The 26,666-nt window shown below is 34.4% G+C and overlaps 1 protein-coding gene across 1 annotated transcript in view; it reads right to left on the bottom strand.

Moving 5' to 3' along the window:
- Positions 1–2,693: 2,693 nt before the first annotated feature.
- The window catches only part of dnr1 (E3 ubiquitin-protein ligase defense repressor 1), a 29,407-nt gene continuing 5,434 nt past the window's right edge, over positions 2,694–26,666 (bottom strand). The window contains exons 2-6 of the mRNA XM_076129074.1: positions 8,626–9,389; positions 7,015–7,231; positions 3,908–4,084; positions 3,514–3,647; positions 2,694–3,253 (exon numbers count right to left, since the gene is read on the bottom strand). Of these exons, the coding sequence (XP_075985189.1) occupies positions 3,157–3,253; positions 3,514–3,647; positions 3,908–4,084; positions 7,015–7,231; positions 8,626–9,389 (1,389 nt within the window). The 3' untranslated portion in view covers positions 2,694–3,156. The remainder of the gene's footprint in view (positions 3,254–3,513; positions 3,648–3,907; positions 4,085–7,014; positions 7,232–8,625; positions 9,390–26,666) is intronic.

Here is a 26,666-nt window from a genome sequence, read left to right on the forward strand (position 1 = left end):
GCAGGGAGAAATGTTGCCAGCTTTGAAAAATAATTACCCGTATTCCATTTACCATTTTTTATTTTTTCTAAATAATATCGCAAGTTGTTTAAAAATATACAAGACAATGAAAATGATATCAAGCAGGTATCATAATAGACAGAAATTAATATCGAGGAAATTTTGTTTTTTGAATATTTTTTTAGATCTGCTAATTAATTCTAGGCTTAATTCACCGTTTTGTTATCCCAGAAGTATCAGTTACTCAATTCTGTCTTTGATTAGAAGCAGTTACACTGTAGACTTTTAGCATTATAAAAATGTAATGAATTACATCAGAGAAGGTAATAAAAGAATGAGTGATAACACTGTTATAACGCAGTTAGAGCAGTAAAGATATTTGAATTTGAATATATTTCACTTTCGAAGTTTCATGAATTTAAAATAAAAATGGAGTACCGATACTTAATCATTAAAGTACTCTTGATGACTAAATAATGAATATATCTTGTACTTAGAGAAAAAAATATTAAAAAATAAATTCGGAGTGGTTGACGACGTATCTGAAATAAATAATGTCTCCAATAGATCAAACAAATTTCCTTACGTGGTAACACTAATTGAATCATAGACAATTCGTTTTATATTCTTAACTGACTTTGAAATTTTATGATACGGCCAAAGACATTTTAACCAAAAAGGTAATTTATGTAACAAAAACAGTCATGAATTCTACTTTACGATCACATTAAAAATTCTAATAGCTTTTTGTTGCACTTTTTATTTTTATCGCCTTAAATTCTAGTCTATGTTGGTATATTCTTGACGATGATTTCATTCCAACAATTTTTTACTGTCACAAGATTCTTGCCATTTCTTAAAATAAGGTGAACAAGTTTTGGTATTCTAGCTAAAAAAATATTTCAGAAAAATAATTTAGAAGATTAATGTACTCTTATATTTTGTTTAGAGATGTAGGTACCTACTAGATGCACAAGTAATCGAGACAAAAATCTATCTCAAAACAATTTAGCATGTATGTTAAATTTTATATAGGCTTGGCTCAATATCCTCTATCTACTTACCGATACCTACTCCAGTCCTTATATGACGTTATTTTCATAGCATAATTTTATCAATTTTTACTAGACAACAAACTTCTTCTAGTTATCTACTATTAACAATTTAATATATGAATTCTAAATGCCCTGTTGGCCATTTTGGCTTCAGATTAGATAAGTTTTGATCGAAAAACTCATTGATTTTCATCTATCTGGTACCTAGGTGGCATCTAGTATCACCATAAAACTACTTAATCTCTATGTCTTCTATTTATGGATTCGTAAGGCTGTTACATTTAAGTTTTGATACGGAATCAAGATATTCGTTTGAAACAAATACTGGCACATCTAGGATACGGCGACAAGAATTAGGTATTATATATTTATTTACTATGTAGTCGGTTGTAGGTTCTTAATGTAACCAACACACAAAAACTAAAAATGTACATATTGTGAGGGCACAAAACAGAAAACATTATAAGCACATTCCGAGACATTGCTACGTCTTAATTCTAGAAAAGAGAATCCTCTCCTTGCGTGACAGAGATTTTTCTGTCCCCAGTGATTTGTCTACTTGCATTTACCATGCGCAGCATAAAAGACTTAACATAGACAAAGTATTCTATAAAACGATTAGTTTCCTTTATAATCTTTTACCTTTGCTTTAATTAATTCAGCACGAGAGGCGAATCGTTATTACAGCTGCAACTATTTAACACCAGCGCTTTTCCCGTACCAAGTTTACAATGTTTCTAAATATTATTTGTGTTCATAGATGTTTTATATTTTATTTACCTGTCCCATAGTCACGGCATATGAAACACTCTTATTGTACCTCTTAGGCCATTATCGGCAGCGGGAAGAAAAGAATCCTACGGCATACCTACATACATGCAAATGCAATCTAACGAGAATTATGAATTCATGCTGCAACACTCTTGTTAATATGTAAGGATTCCTTTTCCTTGTCCATGTCGATAATCATATATAATTATAATAATGTTAAGATGACTACTGTATTAACTGAAGGACATATAACAAAGAAAAACCATTAAAACCAAGGCAAAGAGGAATAAATACTTGCAAAGAATACATTCTATAACTGTCTTCTGCAAAGATTGTTTTTGTACGATTGAGTCATATTTTCTTACAATTTTAATATGTAATACTATTGAATAACAACCCATATTTAGTATTATTTTGTTACTAATCATGTGTACTCAGTACTGTTTGCCGAGCTGGCCTTTACAATAAGTATGTGCACTTGTATATGATCGTTACGTAAGTAAGCTATACAAAATTACATGTACTGACTGAGAATCAACGCCCAGCCCAAACTTTAAAAGTTAGAATAGAAACACGTAGACAACTTTTTTGATATAGGCACCCTTTTAGAAAGCATTTTTTAGTTATCCATCCCTAAAAGAGGAAAGTAACGTATGATATCTCCCATATAAACTTTCGTACGCTATTTTCCCCTTTACGTTCTTTAGTTAATTTTTGGAGCTAGAAGTTCATATTCGGGAATTTCGTTTTAAATAAATAAAGACGTGTTTCACGGGGTTGAAATAGGGGATGAAGGTCAACTTTTTTCTAACGCTTACGTGAGCAGAGCCGCGCTGGTCCACTAGTTCTTTAAATAAAACAACAGTGTGGCAGTATTAGTATACGTTTACTTAACTTTTATGTTTCCCGTTAGAATAACTTACAGACCATAGGTCTTACATTACTTACAATACAACTTAATACAAACAACATAAGTTTTCAAACAAGGCAAGTTTAAATTTAAGAGTAATTAAAATGCACTTTCCAAGAAAATTTTTAACACATTATAATTATCACAAAATATTAAACTAGTGGCCTTCTAAAACGAAGGTAATTTGTGGGTACTAATTTTTGTTACAACTTAGATTTATCCGATTAACAATATTTAGTATCTAAGGAGTAAGTACCGTAGAAAAATATAAGGAATTTTGTATTCCATCAAATGCATAATTGGGAGTCAACACTTGACTAGACGTTCACACAAACTTTCACACCGGCGGGCGGGGCAGGCGGGCACAACATGAGAGAATCATGGTCAGCTGGGTCCAATGAGTCGCGGGCGGCGAGGGGCTCACTTGACGAGCCCGGGACTGCGCTGGTATTCCACTGGCAGGAATATGTGCATCAGTTTTTCTATTTCGCCGCGACATAAGGGACAGCGGTTGCATCTGTAAAGATAGAAAATATAAATAAGTAATGTTATTCGGCAGCTTATTGATAAAAAGTATATTCTGCTTTAGGAAAGTGACTTGAGTTTCACAAGTTTATTCAATAGGCGGCTTCAAGAATCATCGCTTTTCAGTTACAATTTTATAATATTGTTCATCTGCAACTTCAAATATTACAGAAAAGTAATTTGAATTCTCATAAGACTTTTAAGCTTGCTAATAAATGTAGAAGATAGGGAAGTAAGTGGTGTGTGTCGTACCGTGGCGCGCAGACCCCGCAGCACACGACGTGGCGGCACGGCAGGAACAGCGTGTCGATGGCGGCGTCCATGCACGCGCGGCACGCCAGCGCCTCCCCGCGCCCGCCGCCCGACACCGAGCGCGACCGGGACTCCTACACACAACGAGAAATAACATTCGTTTAATGATTTTAGGACACATTTCTGGTTGTTTAATGTGATGGTTTTTCAACGCAATATGTTTGCTAATATTGTCGGTAGAGGGCAGTTATATCAATTTATGTGGTAAAACGAGAAATAAAGGCAGAGGGAAAATAATAAAGATTTCAATACTACTATATTTTTTATGGTTATTCTGTGGACTGCCAAGGCTATCTTGTATATCTTAGGGTTATAATAGGTGAGTGATGTGTACCTTGTGCTCAGTCCCCTCATGTGATCGGCGGCGGACCCGAGGCTCGTGTGCCTGCGCCTGCAGCGCATGCGCGGCGCGGCGCGCGCGGTCGTGCACCTCGCGGCACGTGCGCCGGATGTCGAACACGTAGCGGCGGCCCAGCGTCGTCGAGTCGTTGAAGATCGACGCGATTGTGCCCTGTAGACAAACAGACACAAAACATTAGTAAACAACTCATAAAAATGTATTAGAAACACTGTATATCTCAAAACGATAGTATTGAGTTCCTGTTGCATAAATGTCAAATTTGACAGTTGAAAGGACATTACTACTTAGTTCCTGAAGTGGTCGCTAGAGGCGCTGCACGATTGGTCTATTGCTAATGATTAGGTAACACATTTTAAATGTCATATTCTATGACTAATGTGTGAAATGTACAAAAAAAGGCTGTATTTTATTTTCCTTGTTACTATGTATTGAAGCAATGCGACCTTGATTCAAAAATGTTAATATTGACACAATTACTTATCAAATTCGCTATTCGTTAATTCTTTAAATCCCTCATACGGAATGCTTATGTCAAGTAAATACCCATTATCGGTAAATACCCGAAAATTTACAACATTAAAGGTCAATTAAAGTTTATATTTTTGTGTGTTTTATTTTCCTAAAGCACGGAAGCTGTGCAGATCCACTAGTCTGCTAAATACCTAAAGTAACCGCAAATGTATAAAAAAAACTGTCATGAACTGGTGGTGGTGGAAATGGTGAAACTGCCTAAAGTAATATAATTACTTTGAAAAGAGTGTTATTTTTACAGTTTTCAACAAAAACATGTAACAATGGTTCATTACAATGATTTATAAGTTCCTGTGAACTATAACGGTGAAGTAAAAGTCGTTGGCACAGTATTCAAATAATTATTCCTACCTACCTACCTAATGTTTGAAAATGCGTGCACTGATTCCCAATGTGGTTAGCTTTTACAGGCACTTTTATAAAACGTTTAATGAAAGTAAGTACCTATCTATATCTAATTTAACGATATTCAAATATGACTTTGTATTGTACTAACTAAGCTATGGTAATTATTGTAATTTAGTACAGTATGCAAGAAATAAATATACTTTTAATTATTTATTCCTCCGTAACCTCCATCTACTATTATAATTCATAATATTTATTATTAGTATAAATAACTCTTACTATAATACACGATTTATAAGCTTCTAAAACCCAAATTTTCGTCATTTTTATTTCAAAATCCGTACATTTTAAATACAATCAGCTTTTATACATAAATCTTTTCATATCAACCAATGTTATTTAACAAAATAACACCTACAGCTCTCAACTGTAATTTCCTCATAGCCACTACATACATAGGGCACATACAGCATACAATACAATACATAGTCGAATCACGTTTAAGGTCACCCACCACGCCCCCTCGTACTAAACACTACGGTTCAAAGTCCACACGCAATCTATACAATTATTTGGACAAACACTGTAGCGTACTTTTAATTAACGATTTAAACTTGTATTAATAATTATGATATAACGGGTATAAAATGTAATTACAATTTGAAATGGCTGAAATGTATTACTCTAAGTTCAATTTAATTAATTATAAATTACTAGCCGACCCGCGCAACTTCGCTTGCGTCACATAAGAGAGAATGGGTAAAAATTTTCCCCGTTTTTGTAACATTTCTTACTGATACTCTGCTCCTATTGGTCGTAGCGTGATGATATATAGCCTAAAGCCTTCCTCGATAAATGGGCTATCTAACACTGAAAGAATTTTTCAAATCGGACAAGTAGTTCCTGAGATTAGCGCGTTCAAACAAACAAACAAACAAACAAACTCTTCAGCTTTATAATATTAGTATAGATAATTAATTAAATTGAACTTAAAAAAGCCGAGTGGTTTAAGTTGACACCTCCCACGCAAGTGGTCGCAGGTTCGAAACCGAGGCAACACACCAATGACTTTTCGAAGATATGTGTGTATTAGAAATAATTATCACATGCTCCAACGGTGAAGGAAAACATCGTGAGGAAACCTTGCATGCCTAAAATTTGTTTAATACATTTATTGAGGGCATGCAAAGTCCCCAATCCGCACTTGGCCAGCGTGGTGGACTCAAGGCCTAACCCCTGCCTCATTATGGGAGGAGACCCTTGCCCAGCAGTGGGACATTAATGGGTTAAACAAAAAAAAAAATTATATAATAAAAAATTATAATGGCAATTAGATGCTATTTAAAGAAAGATACTCGAAGGTGGCATTAAGTTATTTGAAACTATTAGTATAATATCGACTACGCTTATTTATTTAGTATTTTATACTTATTCTATTATCGAAAAAACCTTTTTTGTTAGCAGTTCATTTCTTAAAACTGCTTTAGTTGATTTATTTTTAAAACAATATTATTTATAATCGTAAAAGTTTTACGTAATTTATTTATTTATAAAGTTGAAGTGATTTTAGTGACTTCTCAATATGGTATGGTCACGTCATAATCCATTAAACCACAAAAATCCTTGCATTTTTTTCTTTTAATATGAAATGTAGGAATGATTGTGGTTTTAAAAATTAATTATGAAATATTATTCAGTGGTAGTGTTCCGGTAACTCTGTGGCCGGGGAGTTGATTGGTGGCTGTTGACGTGACTAAATACATGTCTACTCTTAATTTGTTATTAATAGCCGATAATTACATAATATTAAAATACAACTTTTTATTTTGTGTAGGTAGGTACCTACTCATATTTTTTTTTATTATTTTGAAGGAAGCTGCCATAGTATAATACTTTTGCGTTTCATTCTCAAGGAATGCTACAACTATGCTCGTATATATTTAAATGGAATTTGCAGTTGTCACAAATCTCTATTGCATTTCTCCTAGTCCTATTCTAAACGACATAGGTACAAAATAATTTAATAATAGCTCTTAGCTGTAATCAATCTCACCTAGATAGCCCATATGCCTAAGAACAAGTTTATCAATTTCATTACTTTCAACCTAGGTAACCATATTCATTATAAAAACTTCACACCCTAAAGAAAACATCCAATATTCTAAAATACCAGTCTACTAGAACAATAAGTGGAAACTCACCTTCAAATCTCTAATAAACTGTTCAGTAACATCACTCCTGACAGTCTCGCAGCAGTAGAACGCGTGTTTCTCAGTGACGGCCCTGTACAAGGCGGCGGCTTGGCCCGACGTGGCCATCTTCACGTGGAGAGTGGCTTCGTTGCCCTCGTCCGTCACGTACGACATCTGGAAGTTGCGGCGGAACGGCTGCGCGCGGTGGATCGCTGTGTATGGGATGCTGGAAGTAAGAAAATGAAAAATGTTAAGAGATTTTTTGGTGAAAAATCGTCTGCTGTTAAGATGAGGTCTTGTTTGTTGACAAAACTAGTCCTGGTTTTGCTTAATAAGGAGTTTAGTTATGGACTCATGGGTATGACTAGATTCAAAACCATGTTTTCTTGATAGTGGCTGTCTTGGCCAGAAATTGTGTGGTAAAGCGACCATTTCTCAAAAATGTTACAGCATTTCGAATGCTGTACTGTACTGTATACTACAGTACGAACTAGGTGAAGCCAACTTTCAGGTGACATCTATAGTTCTAGAGGCTGATTGCCAGTGGCTTAATAAACTTGATAACTGTTATGATAATTGCCAAAGGAAATGGTACATAACGTTCTTTAAAAGGTTATCATAAGACAGACAGTATTCTACATCTCACGAAATACTCTGATAACTTATCACTAACAAAGAAATGGAACAAAAGAATCCTTGTTTAAACAAGTCGAGAAATTTCTTCAAAATATAAGCGTATCTTATCAGTTTCAATAATAATGATAATGTGAACGAAATGTATGAAAAACACGGATATTTATGTATTATGTTAAAACCTCTTTCACTCGGTATTATTATACTTGGACGATAAAACTGTCTAGGTTTTGTGTACCTATAAAAATACTTTTATTTGTTTTCTGCACATCGTAAATACGTTTGTTTGTTCATAAGAAACTTTTTACCCAAACAAAATTATAGTCTTAGGTAGTCATTACTCTAATTACACCTTACAATAAATGTTAAATAATATTTTTGATACCTATCTCGGATTTTTTTCGATTCCATTGATGATTATTTTTAGCACACAATATGATAGCTACAATAGATGTAGCATAGATTATAATATTATTATTACTTTATCAAGGTATTAACCGCATTTTACTGTGTTTCTATCACGGGGGACTTTACAAACATACAAATTAAGGACAAAACTACTATCAGTAATTTAAATATTTATTTTAGGTACGAGTGTTATTATGTGATTAGTTTATCAAAATGAGTCAAGCAGTTCGTTAGCAACATGTATGACCCCGTACAAGTGCAAGCATATTAAACAGTTTACTAATTAAAACCTATTATTTTGAATATTAAGTTCTCGTTTGACACTAACAAGGAAATTGTTTTCAAAACAATTTACGTAATCAGTCATTTTCAACTGTAGTTTTAGAAAACAACACGAGTGGGTGCTATTAAAAACAAACCACAGCTATAATTCTGAAAAACTTATTTAGCCAAACAAAACTGCTGCGGTTAAATGACATACAAACGCTAAGAGTATTCGCCAAATTCCAATAATAATGTAATTACCTATTATGACTACCAATAAGAAACTAAGCATGAAATAATGATTGTCACACCAACCTTTGTTTTTCAACTCCAATCTCCTGTTCTCCATTACAAGCTGGTCGGTACACCACGATGCCGTGCGGGCCCACTCCCACGCAAGTGCTCAGTCTGCAGCCACACCCGCCGCCACTCTGTCCCGAGGTCAGGCACCCCACGGTCGCCCCCCCATCAATCTCCTGCTCATCCCTCGCCCTACTCGGCTCCTCTACTTGCTGCCGATGGTACAGCAAGTGACTGTACAAGTTATGAGCGTTGTTGCTCAACGTCACCGGCTTACAGAAGAACAGCTCTTCACCAAACGATTCCAACTTCGATATCTCTTTCAACAGTCTGTATTCAGCCTGGGAAGCCCTCATTCCTGATATCTCGCAGTGGTATTCTATGATCTTGTCCACATGGTCTTCTGGACGCTCTCCCTGAGGTCCTATTCTGTCACACTCCTCGTAAATGTGCGTAGGAGGTAGGTCTGGGTCGCAATCACCAGTTTCTGCTTGAGCGATGTAAGCTATGATCTTTCTCGCTACTTCTAAGTCAGCTACAACGAGCCTGCCTTCAGTTAGATCAAGTTTCGCGTGAAGGTAAAACTGGTGGCGTGTTGGTTCATTGATCAGTAGATGCGGGGGCACCCAGAACTTGACGCGAAGGTCGACGCGTCCCCCGGGGATGCGGTGAGGATCGAGAGGGTTCCGCAAGTTCAGCCATCTTCCGGGTCCTGATCCTGGCGATACGCGGAGGCCGAAGTAGTCCGCTTCGGCACCGATCTCCAGTTTCTCGCATACCTGTAACGAGGAAAGGATACGTCAGCCATGTCACACATCCTGATTAGAAAGGAACGCGGTAGTGAGAGTTAAACGTCTGCTTATTATGCTAGATAGTTTTACCTGTTAATCTACAACATAATTTCAAATGGGATAAGTAATAATAAGTATACCCTATAATTTGATTACATACTTTCGCAACATTTTGATGTTCGTAAATTATTAAAAATTACATATTAGTGGCGGTCAGAGTGTGCTAACTAATTTGGCGACGCAGAAGTGAAAGCGGCGACTCAAAAACCAATTATTAGGTGCCATTTATCAATGTAAAACACGTCTGGTTCTGTGCTGGCGGCCATATTCAGTCTCCAGTTAATATTTTAATAAGTTATATCGTTAAAATACTGGCCACCGCTGGTAATAGTACAAGACACTACTTTTACAAACACTACCACGGTATTTTCAATGGTGATACTGATGTTATTTGTGTTATTGCTAAGTAGTGCAATTATACACGATATGAAAACGCAGATACCTCTTATCTTCGATTAAAATAGGTTATTTTCAAGAGGATAACACGAAATTCTTCATAATTATTATGTTTTCGATCAAATTTCCTTCAACAATATTGTTTTTGATGTCGTATCAATTAGCATAACGTTGTTTTCGCCAGTGGCAGCGCACTTTGGAACAAGAATCGTAAATGAAGGTGCGTCAAGTGTTTACTTATTAATTGCGCCGTCGATAATCGTGAATACACTTGTGGGGAACAATACCTGTGTTATTTATAAGTATTTGTCATTTGTATTGAAGACTTTGGACTTGATGCGAGGTAATTAATGTTTGGTTTAGGTAGTTAATGGTTAGATCTGTATTGTGGTTTTAACGTTTGAGACGCAGTTCACTAATGAGGAGGTTTTCCTGTTGCTATCGACCTCGTGTACGTATGTTGGGCATTTATATTCGAACACAGCAACAACTTAGTAAATCTGTTACCATTGTCACCTAAAACGTTTCTCAAAAATTAAATTAGATTTCGCAAAGTTAGTTTGTTTCCTTCTTGTTTTATTCCGTTTTATGAAGTCCAAGAAGATATTTGCATGTATAATCAATGTTGGTAAACATTTTCTAGTGAATCCTTGACTAAGCATTTAACTATGAAAATATATGATTTCAACACTGACGTTTGTTTTGAAATCCTATCAGTATCACTCAGATGCATCGAGCTTGTTTATATAATGTAATCTAATCGTTGAGTAAGGACGATGTTTACGATGAACACCATTGTGTTTACGAGAAAAAAGTAAAAGAATAACAAGGCTTATTGTTATGATGTAGAAAGAGAAAAAAATGTCTACAGTATTCTTCGAGATGTGGACTTTAGACCGAAATAATAGGCACACATCACCCCTTTTATTACAAAGAGAATAACGCACCCCTACGTGGGATTAAAGCAGGATTAACTAACAAAAAATGCCGATCAGGTTTGCTTTAAGACATTAAAAAACATGTTTAAAAAAAGGAAAAGGGCTACACAGAGTGTTTGACAAAAGATTTCTTTTTTCTGTAGCAATATGCTGTTCTTTTAAAACGTTGCGATTTGTTTCATCTATGATCTTCTGTACCCTGTCTATATCAGTACCTCATGCAAAAACAAGTTATTTGCGCACACATTAGCTCCTAACAATAAACGTGTATTGACACACAGGTTTTCCGTCACATCACGCACTGGCAGCATGCAGCAATAATTGTAATGCAAGCCTATTGAATAAATATGACACGTGGAGACGCCGTGATGCACTCATGTACGGCAGCAGAGCCTTGTTGATCTCAATTACGAGATTTGTACAAGATTTATTAGTTGTGACGTCTTTTGACAGAATTGAATTGATACACGCAGCTTCTAGAAGACCTAATGACTCTGCATGTGTGGCCATTTAAAGTAAAATAAGACAAGATTTATGAATGTAAATGGAACTTAAGAGTCTGGTGGGACGTAGCAACAGGGGTTGCTTGCTCACCCCGATGGAAAATGGCCTGGTTTTATTTCTGTACGTATGTGTGTATTTGAAACTAACATTTCCATTACCTTAGATACTGCTTTAACTGGTTAGATCTAGATTATTATTTGGTTTGTCAACTAAAATAGACTTTGCTTTATTGCTTTATCAACTCATAGCAATGGCACTTTTAGTTAGAGATAAAATCTTTAGTTAGAAAACTTTTGTACAATGTTCCATAGCATATTTTAGGAAAACTTAGCCTTTTCCTAGCAGATATTTTATACGACAAGTTTGTAAAATTCTGTGTGTACCAACGCTCCATTCTCCGAAACTACTAGTCAGATTTCTAAAATTCCTGCTTTATATAACAGCCACGTTCATGAAAAAGACTACGGGTTATCTAACATCATGCTACGACCAACGAGAGCTGAACAGTTCCTACCAACGCGAGGGAAATAACAACCTAATTAAAAAACTGAATAGCAGCCAGCTCATCTATCTCACCACCATATCGTACGATGAACGTGATACAGTAGCAGAACGTAAATAAGAGGTCAAATGACAAATATTTACAGTACACGACACCGTGTCAAGTGTCAATGAGAATGAACAGATAGAGTTACTGGCCTCACCGGTGTGGATTACGATTAGCGATTTTATACCGAATAGGAGTAGGTTGTTTTGTTTTTTAGGTCTTGTTTCGTTGGGTAGGTCAGGCAGGTCGTATAGTACGTTAGTAAAATTAATGATGGCTGCTTCTTTTTGATCGTATTTTGTATAATTAATAAATGTCCAAGACGTTTTTGGTTCGGGTTTTCATATAGTTTATTCCTGCTCACAAAAATAAGAATAAAACTCTAATTTACCTCTTAGAGACAAAGACAGACGACAAAGAATTTATAAAAAAAAGGAGGAATATATATGTTAGTCGCGTTTTTTCTACTGGCCAAGGGAATGAGACTTAAATATAGGTCTGGTATTATTTAATTTTCCTAATAACAGGAAAACCATAATTAACTTAAAAGCTACTGCATAAAGGGATTCCCTAACCAATTTGCTAAAAAGAGGTAATAAAATGAAAACAGGGAGGTAAAACAATTTATTTAATGCAAGTACCGTTAGGGAAAGTTTATGTACTTCGCAGAATCAACGCAATTGAGGGAGGGTAATAACGGTACTGAAGTACTGATTGATTGAAGATACCAGTTTTTTTGAGGAAATTATACAATTTTGATGCATCTGCCGGTATAATGTGTTATGGGGAGACTTTTTGTATGAGAACCGCTATTAAAATTAGCTTTCTTCATAATCATATGTACTTAATGTTCTGCACGTAACAGTAAAGGTACCTAAGTAAATACTGCCCGTATCTTAGTGGTTCCTAGACAATGCTTGTCAAAAATTTGTATATGAGAACGATAGTGCTGTTTCGTTTAGTCTGTATATATAAACAATGCCTTGTTTTAGTTATACTTTAGTAGGCATTAAATATTTTAATTTTGTAGTCATAATATTTTGTCATTCTCAAAATATGCACAACCAAGGAACGTTACCTAAAAGTACTATAGTGACTTTATATGAGGCATATTGTAGTTATTAAAATAGTTTGTAGGTTAATTAACTTTACAAATGATAATGGTATGATAGAGCTATAATTCCCAGCAACTGAATCATTTGTCATATTTGTAATGTGGTACTTAATTAATTACACATTACTCATACTTACGTGTGATGAAGACTTTATTTATAAGTTTAGTATGGAATTGATATTTTAAATTAATAATTTTACTATTTAATTGCACCCGTATGTTTTTGAACATAGTCAAAGATCCCGAGACCAAAATTTTACATGGTTTTACGCAAGCTGTAATTTTGAAAAAACAACAAAACGATTATTTAAAATGCGATGACTATAGTTGCTTCTTAATAATGCATTGTGTAAGAGAAAAAACAAACACTTTGTTGAGTGACAAAAATAAGAAAGTATCATGCCTTCAATACCTGATAACTTCTATATAAATCCGCGACAATAAAGTACCTAAAAACATGTTTTTTTGTTTCAAATGACGATCGTTCACCTCTCGCTTTGATAACAAGGTCCCTTTCTTTATCACTTATCAAACGAAACAGGACTGTATTGTATTCAAAATATGGTCGATTTTATAACAATGAAATTATTGTTTATTATTAAAATATTGATAAAAAGTACGGTCACGGTTTCCGTTTAGGCTCTTTGTTATTATTTAGGGCGTTAATGTTTAGTGGAGTGAAATAAAAATGGTTGAAAGAGAAACTCGATGCACGGTGCGCGACCATGGCATATGTTGTAAACTATAATTACAAAGATTACGTATTCAGATAATCATTTTGTAGCACAATGATCTTACAAAGAAGAAAAAACTGTTCTTTTTCTGATGTTGGTACTTCTACTTCTACCAATTTTGAGATAAGAACTGTTTGTGTACTGATACCTAAAGACAAAGAACGCTAGTCAACGTTATTGTAATTCTGTACTATTACTATTCTATAGCGTAATGTTATAGTGTATCTGGCTGCACAAATGTAAACAACGCAGTTGCCATGGCGAGTAATAACAAATAATACACTCCATCTCTTTCCATTGTACTCATTTCTATCGGTCCTCCCTTTCGTTCTTTGTTTGATACTCAAACCCGTTTTCCTCCGGTCGTACACACCTTTGAGTACCTCGTACTCCAGAATTAACTCAATCAACAAAGCTATCAACATAGCAACCTCAGTTTAATGTAACCATTACAGATTTACACATATATTTGGCAGAACGCTAATCCGATCCATCAACTGGTTGCCAAATTGTACACACTAACAGTCGAAAGTTCGCAATTTGGATGGCGAATCGCTCGATTTGTTGCTCGACTGATCGTGAATTGAGCATGCGGTCTGCGCGTGATACGGAGAGAGAGAGACGGCACGAAAACATCTGGGTTGGCCGTTTACTGGTCAATGTTTATACACAGCTATTTTTGTTTCGCCAACACTGCCAAGCTAAAGGATTTTGATTTTGCTGTTTTGTACCTGACCTATTTCTAAGACAATGTTTTGTTTTTAACACGTTGTACTAACGTGTTCACTGTGGTCAGCCAAAATACTAGTGGAGGGAGTAAATCTCAAAACAGACTTCAATTTGTTCTAACAATTAGTACAGATTGCAGGAAGTCTTGAAAAGCTTGATTGAATGTCGTGAGATGTAATCAGACTGGTCGGTTTCCTACTTAGAACTGGTTTTATTGTGCAATAGCGACTTAAAAGGCTAGACCACTTGCAGCGTTAAGTATTAGAAGAAAGTACTTTTAGACCTTAGTACTGCATTCGTGTATTTTTATCGTGTGCATGTAAAGCCACGTTTTTTCACCCACGTGACTTAATCGATTCCTTCATTCATGGTTAGAAACAGTTTTATCGCGAAAGTGACGTCACAATAGTAGTAATTGCATAAATGTGCAATTGCATGACATTAGCCCTTGGCAATTTAGTTTATAACGGAATAAACATCAGACAATATTACTTGAATTACGATTGATTCCTCATGTAACTGTAGTTCCATTTTCGAAAGATGTATTATGTTTTTCTCTTAATGTCTTCGAACTGGCAGCTTGCGATTGGCTTACAACCAAATCTTGTTCTTTGTTCGGTTGTCGTCGTGAAATTCCGGCTTCCATAATGGATGCAATATGAAGGGAGTCAATGCCCTTTACTGTCACAGCGCTTCAACTTTTAAAAAGAAGTCACTGTAATTCAATTCCTTTCTTTGATGTATACTTAGACACGGTTTCCAAAGTATATGTGGCGAAGTTTCATTGTTTCTTTAATGGCTGTAATTAATAAAGCTATTACATTTTCCGCAAGAGATTTTCCCGGATTTAATTTGTACAAGGAAAATCGTCTCTTACTTTTTTGTAGGCACTTAGATTGAAAAGATAGCTACAGTAGTTATATGACTGGTACAGAATGTTTGTTATTTAATTCCTAACCTTGTAACTGAGCTTCCATCTGTCCCTGACAAGTCCCTTCACCCTTTCATAAGTTAGTATATTTATTTCCATTATTGTCAATCGAGACTCCACAAATGTAGTCCTGTATGTTTTTTAGTGCAACCTGGCTGGAACTTAACCAGTTCTCGCTATTGTCGGGTCGATGTCCGACTCAAAGGATACCACGCACGTGCCCCGCTTTGAACTCCTAGATAAAGCAGATTAGTTTCACTTTTTATACCATAAATCTGTAAAAGGAAACGTTAAAAACGACATTTTTTATTTAGAAAAGAAACGCTAAAAGTTCAAATGTCGAATACGAACGGCTTTTAAATTTCGTAACCACTGGCTGCATGTGATGTTTCCTTTTAAATGTAAAAAGTTTACTTTCGAAAGAGGTTTGAGCTTTGCTTGCGAGTCGTATGCTTTTTTGTGTCAGTTGAGGACATGTAATGTCTGTTCTTTTGTTGCGTTAATTATTTCCTGTACCGTGAGGAAATGTTCAAATTAATAAACGATCGAAAGCATAATTATGTAAGAGATTGTTTTAAATTAATGAATGGGCCTAAAGTCTACAATTAAAAACAAAAGCCTTGTAATAAAATTGCAAAAACGGAATCGTTGTTTTTCTCATACTAATATGAATATGCTAATATTGTAACAGTCGGCCTAACGACGCAGTTGCAAAAAAGTATTGTTTACAGAATTCACTCGAGTATTTAACCTCGAGCACCTGCACATATTCTACCTACATTGTTTAAAAAGAAAATTACGCGCAATACACTATCGCGAATGACCAACCACGTGGTAGAAAAATAATATTCTAAACTATTTTGCCGACACGGTAAATTAAACTCTATTATTTGATTGCAAGGATTCAAATTAATTTGCAACGGATGCTAGATTGGTTTGACTAATAAGTAGGGAGCCATTTTGTTAATGACGTAATATGACCAAACGTAGATGGGTTATAAAAACAAGGGCAAGCGAAGGTAGTTCGTGTATTAACTTAGTTGATAAGTCACTTGAACAAAGGAATATGCAATAAGGAAGCTTGTATGTAGACAGAGGCATAAAACATATTATTTTAGTGGTGAATTGATTAGAAGAAACTGTAAACACTAGCAGTGAGTCATATACCGTCTAGTGTAAACATAATTACCGCGAAAATACTTTAAAGACGGCAAACACACTAATTGCTTTTATTCAATAAAATAGTAGGTCAATTTGAAACGCAGAAAACCTAGTGTATTTATAAGAATTCTACTTTGAAACAGATTTTTGTCCCATTTTTAGTCCAGAAAGCGTATTCGTTCATACGCTGGCTGATCAGAATTGACATACATATTTCGAAGAATTGTTTAAAGAACTTTCTGGCATAGCTTTTAACATATTTTTTCATTACCACTAAAACAATATTAATCAATTTCTAAATGACAAAGATTTGATCCGTTGTACCTACATGGTCTTTGACGTGAAAAGGTATTATACCACTCTATAAATAATGTAATAATCGTTCTATTAATTAAACATTATACGGTTATTTTAACAGATAACATTGTTAATATGTAATGGGCCGTGGTTGACAACAATAGAGGCCTTGATAACTACGTACGATAATGCCTGAAGGAATTTATTATTCATACTATTTTGTTCCTGGTCGCGTAAACATAATAATGGTAATATAATTAATTTACTTCCTGCAAATAAATGAGACTACGATTTTTAATATGTATAATGCACAATTACATTTTTCTCAAAATCATTACCTTAGTATTATTCCTACGATTTAGGAACAGAATAAAAAAAATATTTGTACTTAAATAAATTTGAAACTATAGAAACGCACTTCTTCAGTTTCTATAAAAAAAATGTCCCCTAAAAAGGGTAGTGAGCTTTTAGCCTATTATACTGAACTAAACTGTCAAGCGTGGAAATGTGAGTAAGTACCTAAGTATGTATGTACATAAATTATGTCAAAATACTTGTATCCAAGTTGTGACTAATTTTATTGAAATGTATTTCAGCTGATTACATAACTTGTGTATTTTGCTATTGTTTAAATTTCAGAGTATTTTTATGTACTTTATTACGTAGATGCATTGAAATTATCTAAAATGTAATAAAATCATATTTTAAGTATATTAAGTTTATTGACTGCAAGAATGCGTAGTGCTATTAGATTTGATAAGATATGCATATAAAATAATTTGTTTATGTCAATATTGCGAAAACAAAAACAACACGATTACTTTGATTTATTATCAAAACAACGTGTTTTTCAAAAAGGTAGTTATCGATTGTCTTGATCTTATTAGTTATATTGACAACAATAATATTTTATTGTTGCACAATTAAAATATTAGGCACGAAGAACCTATTTTTCAAAAACAACATTTTGTTTTGTTAATAGGTACAGTGCTTACTTATAAGTCTAGTCTTGACACTAAGCATCTTAGTGCAAAATATAATTTATAATATAAGCCCGAAATGTCAAAACTGCACATTAATAAACATTTTAAGTTTTGACTCAAAAGTTTCGAAACAGTGACGTCAGTGCACTTCTTCAACTTTATATGACGTCACCACTACATGAAATAGACAATCTAAGTATATGATACATAACTATTACATAGTATATAAGTGTAAATTATAAAGCACATAGAAACTTCTATGTATGTGCAACATTCACACATTTAAGAAAACAAGTCCTTATACAGGACGTAACTAGATAAATCTAGTTTAAACTAACAATACAAACCTGTCTTGTTTAACAACTTTGTAATGACCTCTACTCTGCCGTCGTAAATCTAAACACAGTAACTTCAAAATATGCGTTTTGAGAAAAACGCGGTTGAAGTTTAATGGTTAATTTTTGCTCTCATGAAGATACTAATTATTGTATATTATTTCATGCAACTTTTAATGTTAGTATATAGTTAAATCTTTGATTCTGTATATATATATATCTAGTATATTATTATTGTATAAATAATAAAATTAGATAATGTGTTTTAAGCTAGGGTAATAATATAATATTGTTTTATTTTTTAAGTTTCAACACGGTAACTCAACGGTTACTGTGTTGTAACCAAGTTTTACCTATTACTGTGTTGTAACTTTGTAAAGATATTAACATTAGGGGAATTACGACACAGTAAGTATGTACATACTGTGTTATAACTATGTTTCTTAGAAATACGTATAAAATCAGTAATACAGTAAATGAGATACTGTGATTTATTCAAGTATTTGTTGTTTATCTTTGAACAATATTTTATACGCAATCACAGTAACTGAAGAAGCCGTGTTATAATCAAGCAAAAAAAGAAAAATTAAAATCTATTCACGTTAAAAAAACACAGTTAGTAGTGAGATACTGTTATTTAATTTAAAATAACACAGATACTGTATTTTTTATTAAAAAAAAAGTTTTTTTTGTAAAAATACTGTGTTTTTATTTAATGTATTTCGGTAACTATCCATCGTACAAACAAACCGAAAACTTTCTCAAATAGCCCGCGGTCTCCTGATTCCAAAGAACTAAACAAACTATAAACACAGTAACTTAAGTTACTGTGTTTACATTTACGACGGCAGTACTATACATGGGGTTTGAAAAAATTGGTAGTATTAAAACGGTTCAAGTACACCTATTATATAGCTGAGGCATTTAAGTTATTTTGAAATTGGAAAGATATGATATCTATATATTCTTATTTACATTACTGACTATATTAGCTGGTACAAAAATCTACTCGCTTACTCCCGACACTCCAGTTTGTTTCCAATCGTGTCGAATTAGAGCTAAATTACTGCGTGATTGCTTTCTAAAGGAGAAAACGTTACAAAAAATATATTTTACTGAATATAATACTTATAATTTAATCATTCATCTTTGACATTATTCTGTCAAACTATCAATAAATCTTTTGTAATTTTTATATCCAACAAAAACATTTCTACGCTTCTAATCTACTCCGTATCGATTACTATTGCGTGATCGATTCATAACTGCGCGCTATTTTCAATGAAAAACCTGTTTTCTATCAAAACAGTTTGATCTTCACGCTATTAAAACCTAGATGCTCTTTTTGTTTTAGTGTTTTTATTTATTGGTGGGTGGAAAATGTCATGTGTCTGCGTATTTGCATTCAGAGACCCTAATTTTATTTATATTTGTTAAAAACTATGGTTTTTGCATAGTTTCTGCGACACGCATTTGGTGTAATGACTTTCACGAGACGAACAAGCAATTAGTTTATTTTTAAGGCGCATGTATTAGTGCTCGCGATCCAGATATGATTACCTGCAGAAGGTAATTCGAATCTAGCAGAATCACAGCGATACCAGAAATGATTTACCCAGCACCAAGTTGATCCAAGCACATTTAAAATTCATTGGCAAGTATTCAATTGCAAATAGCATGCATCAATATTCGAATCAGGCACGTAGAACATAACACTCAAATCCCCAACTTCCTCAGTCGATAGCTTCAACAAACAGCTTTATTACATTCACCTCGGCACAAGCTTTTCAAATGTATATATAAATGGGAAAATAATAGCAGAACTGATAGTTTTTGTTCTCTCGGGCAATAAACCTTGATGGGACTTTCTCTAACTCATCTAGGAAACATATATGTTGTATGATTGTATCTGTTGAAAGGGCAGTCTTCCTCGCCGCAACTTTCTGCTGGATTTTATGTGCGCGGTTTAGTAATGACCTATGTGGTCTACGAATTTGGAAAGCTGATAAACCCAAACTTAATATTCGTTTAAGGCAGACGTTAGGCTAAATAAGTTCTAAGTAAACAAATTAAGTTGAGCACCGCTCGATAGGAAACTTTTTCTAGAGTCTTCCTCGACGGATCTTTGTCTTGCAGTAACTACCTTCCATTAAATAAATATATGCATTGCTATGTATATCGATGGCGCAAACACCTTGGTTTTCAATGTTAAAGGGTCATTTTTAATGTTTATATCGCGGGTTGCGTAATATTTTTAGCGTCAGCTTGCATTTCGAAACGCGATGTTAACAACGTTGGCGCCAATCCATTTTGACAGCACCATCCATTTTGTTTAATGTGTATATCCGAAATTTTGGATACTGCAGATTGCCATATTTCGCACACATTGTAATTTTTATAGCAATTATTTTGGGGTTATTCAAAGTCACGCTCGGTTTGTTTATGTAATGGCATAAATCACAGATTTTGTAGATAACTTTGATACACCTAGTATTAGAAACGCAAAATAGATAATAGATCACATGATTTACCCCACGCGAAGTTGTTATTGATAGATAAATAGCAGATAACGCTAATTTACTATGTCATCAAATCTTAGATTGTTGTGGCACTCCCTGCACTGAGCAAATACACGGCTTAACGTTACTACGCAGTTAGATTATACAAGGAACCTAAAAATACCTACATGTAGAAGCAAAGCAGGCCATTGCGAAGTTGCTACAATATTTACAATGTAATAAGCAGTGTACATACTTTACGCATTTTATAGCCCTCCTTAAACACTAGCTGTTTATACCTGTTTATTTCGCGCGTTATGTCCGTCAACCGCCATTTTGTCGCCACCTATATTCTATATTCAAATAGTTACAAGTAGCACCGGTTTCGCGCCTTCCTGAATAGTTCAACATAATTTATAGAAATACTTAGAATTTGTTGTAAACAAGCCATGTTTAGCTGCGACATTATGAATTTAAATTGCGAACATTTGTTGCATTTTGAACATTAACATTAGCATATTTGAACGTGGCAACACCATTGTCGTAGTAATGTGCGCAATATTCGTTGAGGCTGACAATAAAATTTTGCCATTGCTAAATAAGGCAAGGAGAATGAAGACTCAGGTAAATAATATTCACCTTGATTTCGAGATACTTAATTTGTCAGCATATCTCGGATTTTATTGCTCACGACGGAAAATAAGAAATAAAGATAATTTCTCAGGTAAAAATAATCAAATATGGACTATAAAACCATAAATTCGATATCTTTAATTCCTAAAGACTTCTTTAGTCCAGTGGTACCTTCTGTACTTATTACGATCGTATCTACATCCGCAAATAGGTAAGTAATCTTCATTCTTGTGACGTCAGAAGATAGTAGGGCTATCGTTGGCGGGTAGCAACGAGCGATAAAACATGAATTGGCGAAAAATTGCACCCACCACGACTCATCGATTCTTATCATGAGATATTTAGATATGGTGTACTAACCATGGCTCAAATTAATATTGTAAATAAAAAAGTTGTTGATAGAGACTATGTAGATAAAACAAAAGACGATTTTTTACAGAAGCACCGAGATCTGTCAGCATATTATGGAACAAAAGGTTTTTGTGGTACATTTAATAAGTTTTCGCAGAAAAGAGGTATTTCCTTCACATTATTACTCAAGGAAAGGAAACGGCTATAGTGAACAACGCGAATGTTGTATTAATTACAATACGCTAGCTACGTCTACCTATTGCCGAGCCCCTGACGATCAAAGTCCAATTTTTTATAACCTCCAAACCGGTTTACGCCTCGTAAATTTTAGAGGTGGATATTTGAAGTATGTTCTTTTAAATCAGGTCAGAATTTTGTACAAATTACGGGTAGATTTAAGATTAGTGTTTAGCAGGAAAAAGTTATTAAAATGTCTTAGATAATTTACTTTGTGGGTTATCTGAGAAAGTAGGTTTTGTGACAAACATGTTTTTAAGGAATATGGGTTGCATGCTCCAAATAAATTGGGTTTTAGGGCCAAGACATGAAGAGACTATTTTTATTTTGAAAGAATTGTAATATTATATTATAGTTCAAATAGAACAAAGGAAAAGGTTCATACCTAATCATAAAAACGGTTTTGACCTACAGCATAATTCTTAGCCTTGGCCATACAATGGAAGGCAAAAAACTCTGACTAAGCAGGCAACACTAAAATAGGAAAACAAATTTTGGAATGGCGCCAAAATTCAAATACTCCGTTGACAACCAAGTTTTATTTTTAAAATTATGTTTCATTGATTCGTTAATAGAGATTCGGAATTTAAATATTCTATCTTGTAATGAGAGGTGAATAAACTTAATGGTGTATTGTTTCATTGAAGGCAAAAAATATTGTTTAACTTGAGTATCATGCACAGGATTGTTTTTGTCGCGCAGTATTTTAATGAAACTGTTTGGTAGTCGCACACATACTGGTACGTCTAAACATGGTATGACAATTAGAATTTACGGCACCATAAATGGTCACGTGACAGGGTAATATATTACTCGCTAATCTAACAATTCAACAGCATCGCAAAATCAACAGATAATTTCGCGCTGTTCTCCTTCATGGTACCTCAGAAATACGCTAACTGCCCATACATTTTTTACGTGTGTATAGTAACTTTCTCAAGTTCAATCAGAGACTGAACTTTTGGCTGTTCTCCAATGTAACACGAGGTGTGAGCGTGAATCTGACGCAACAGGGATCTCCCACGTATTTGAAAACGCGAGTTTACACACGTTCACAGTCCACACCCCTGCATTTCTGTCTAGTCTAGTTTAAATCAGTACAAGGTTTTGAATCGCGAGCTTATTCGTAATTTGCAAACAATTATTTTATATTTAATTCAGTCTGGTCGCAGTTGACCCGATCATAATGAATCTGAAGATATTAGCTAGGTAGAAACTAGAGAACGAATTATTTAGCTCCATTCACATTCATACAGACTATCCAATTTAGTTTCTTGAAACGATTGCGCAAACGCAACGAAAGGATGCTATACGAATGATACACCATCCTGTGATTTGAAAGGAAGTAACATATTTAGCAATTCAAAAGGTAATTGAAAAAGTGCTCAATATAAGAAAGAAGATAACTTTAGCTATGAAAGATGGGGTCATCATCTTGATGTGTCTGTAAATTTGCTAGAAATAAAGATAATATTTGCTTAGTAATAAAGCTGTCGTCAAAATGAGTGGTAAAGTCACCTTTGATAAGCCAAGTCCAAAGTGAAGACAAGCGAGACATGACGACAGTAATTATTCTTTACATGTATTTAAGAAAATGGTCATCATTAGCGTAATGTCTATTATTAACACTGAGTTTGAACTAAAGCAATCTGTCACTTTTGTTTTTAGATTTGTATATGAACGTTCATTTTATCCTAATATGGTTAGTCTGGTTTCATGTTCGTGAGATGATCTTTGCGTGCTAGTCGAAATTAGTTGGCAGGTCAAATAGTTGCATGCAAATTAGCTCTCGGCTCCTTAAACTACACGTTTGCATAATTAAGTCTAGAGTATGTATTTCTTCTAAGAAACGGTAATAGCGTAATTATATGCGTCACGTGTCTCTAATTACAAATTTATTTTCATCCTGAGGTTGAAATATTATTTTGGCAGTGATCGACTCTTTGACTGATCTTTCCTGTCACGAAACGGATTTGCAAAGACAATGCTTTTGGACTCACATTGTAAATCATTGCTCAACAGTATCTTTTCTCCTTGGGTTCGTCATGGTATTGCTTCACTCCTAAATATGTTCAAGTGTTCAGTTACTTGAAAAGGGTCCAAAAGTAAGTGAATATTGAATTAATATTGGAGCCACGTTCAAGAGGTCGACCCACTTGTATACGCTGCGTTTCGGCTTTTGAACTTTCTCAATGAGGTTGAAACACTTGATTTTGTTTAATTGAACAGTTGTAGATGACATTTCTGTATTAATCATTGTGAAATAATTCCAACGCTTGAAATTAAACACGATCAAAAAGGTTAATGAGAATGCGAATTACTTTACCACTTGAAGCATTAAATATGCTATTAACCTACAATTTAAAATACGAAACGGTCTTCTTATAGCAATACACAAAAGTGATAACTCCCTGACATTCATAGATCTATGGAACATTACCGAAAAGGTAATGTGATTAACAAAACAATGAGAACAATAGCGGTCCCAGTACACTGCCCTGCGTAACTCGGTAAGGTAACTTGGCGCATACGCTACGACGCTCACGTATGCAATCCCCCACTTAGTAGCACTTGCTTACCGGCCCGCCTACGGACGTTACGAGATGAAAACTTCATGCAATATACACGTGCGTTTACATACACCAATGCATTGTACAAACACAACAGTGTCAATAGCTTTTGACCAATTTTTTAGGAACAAATCGACGCTTCTAGATAAATTTCAGTCGCTAAGTGACGAAATAATGATATAGAGTTCAATGATCACTCGTTTTTTTCGTGTGTGAGATATGTATGAAACCTATGACCCGCCTAATGTCATGACTTTATTTTGACTTTGACTTGCGTATTGCGAGATCCGGTTACTATCAGTCATAGCCAAGAACGATAATATAATCTACGAGATTAAGTATTTACAGAGTGATAATCAGATTAGTGTTCAAACATAGGCTGTAAGCAGTTGATTATATTTAGATACTAATCTGGGTAATTGGTGTTTTTCATCGTTAGGGCAAAGACCACTGATATGAATAAGGATTTTAGATTAATTTATCATTGTATGTGTAATAAATATGTCACTGTACTGTTGCTAACTAAGTAATTATCTTTACAAGTCTATGTTGACCTTCGTAGAACAGAACAAAGAAATAAAAGAACGCGATTTGCGAAATACCTAAATCATAACGATCTAGCCTGCTGTTATAATAGACTTAGCTTGAATAATGTTTATAAAATGAACCACATTAAACATTCAATGAGGTTTGAAGGTTATGTCTACTGCGCTTTGCTTTAGCAGCAGCTAATATTGCCACAAGACAATAAACACACATAGGTGACAAGCGTTCTAACTTTAAGATTAGAGAGCTGAACTTTACGGAAGTATTTAAAGCAGACACCGTGGCGAAACTGTTTTGTAATCAGACAATAGTAAACAAGTACCTATTACAGATATCGTCGATATTTATACTCAGGAACAGATAAATATAACAACAGCTACATTTAATAGTTAAGGGACTGATAATTCTGTCTGGTCTGTCATGGTATTGATGGCTGATATAGATAAATCCTTGTACAGAGGCCACATTGAGGATATTTCTAACCTTCCCGTAACCGACGACCAGTTTCAAAGGATACTGGTATTAGTCGATAGCAAAACAAACGGATTTATCGAAGTTAATTTATAGCTGTAATAAATAACAGTTATTTGAAATGTCACGAGACGTTTTAAGATTGCAACAAAGAATATTATGATTTACGTGATATTTTATCAGTATTACTTGTAATATTTCTTGAACTATCTCAAGACTTGAACTTTTATCAATCATGCACCGTTTACGTAACAATGTACTTGCGTAACGATGTAATTAATCTTACAAATGATGACGAAAAGATTTTTATCGGGAATTGGCGATATGTATTCAAAGTCAAGGATTCGCGATACCCTTTGGTCTTTTATCGCTTATAGTTCACGAAATGGCTGTGATATCGCTTTATTAGCGTGAAATCGATATTAATATGGAGTTTACATCATGCCAATGTTATCTGTATGTACTGCGGCTGATTACCGCCTATGAGTTGCTCGGAAGTCAGGTTATCAGGGGTCAGAGTTAATTGTTTGATGTTTCGTTGCGATTATTAGTTACTATGTTAATGAACTTCAAGCATGTGTTACAGATATGACAAATGAAGCATGTTGATACTAGATCTACAAACTGTATATTGTTAGTTGCCTGAGGTCCCGAGTAATCTGTCAAATGATTTAATTGGACAATCATGCACGTCAGTTTAGCGGTCAAGTTTTTGTTGTCAGAGTGTATTTAAGGTACGATTGTAATTGTAGGAAATTACGCTCACACAGTCATTGAATTCACTGCTACATGAGCTCATGTTGGACTTTGATACGGAATAATTGAACTGAGAGTAACCGCAAATTTTTCACAGAACGTGTTATGGGAATTACCGAATGTCATCAATCTCGTTAAGGATAAATCGTTTGAACAAAATTTAATTGAATTGATAGCGAAGACGTGACCCCAATTTTAATGAGATTTTTGCAAATAATATATTTAAAGCAAGATAAAAATTACGTAATATTCAAAATTCTCACGATAACTTGAGATAACCTTATTGTGTAATTATAAAAAAGACGTTAGATAATTTTATTGATAATAATCGTACGATTTTCCTAACACGTGCAACAGATTTTTTAGACAAGCTTTTAAATCCGATAGTACCTAATTCGTTTTAATATGATGCGCATTTACACCTCGTAAATAGGCGTGGCTTTTAATCAACATAATATCCTAACAACAGGTAAT

The sequence above is a fragment of the Anticarsia gemmatalis genome, chromosome 22, assembly GCF_050436995.1.
Source record: "Anticarsia gemmatalis isolate Benzon Research Colony breed Stoneville strain chromosome 22, ilAntGemm2 primary, whole genome shotgun sequence".
In the NCBI taxonomy this organism is placed as follows: Eukaryota; Metazoa; Arthropoda; class Insecta; order Lepidoptera; family Erebidae; genus Anticarsia; species Anticarsia gemmatalis.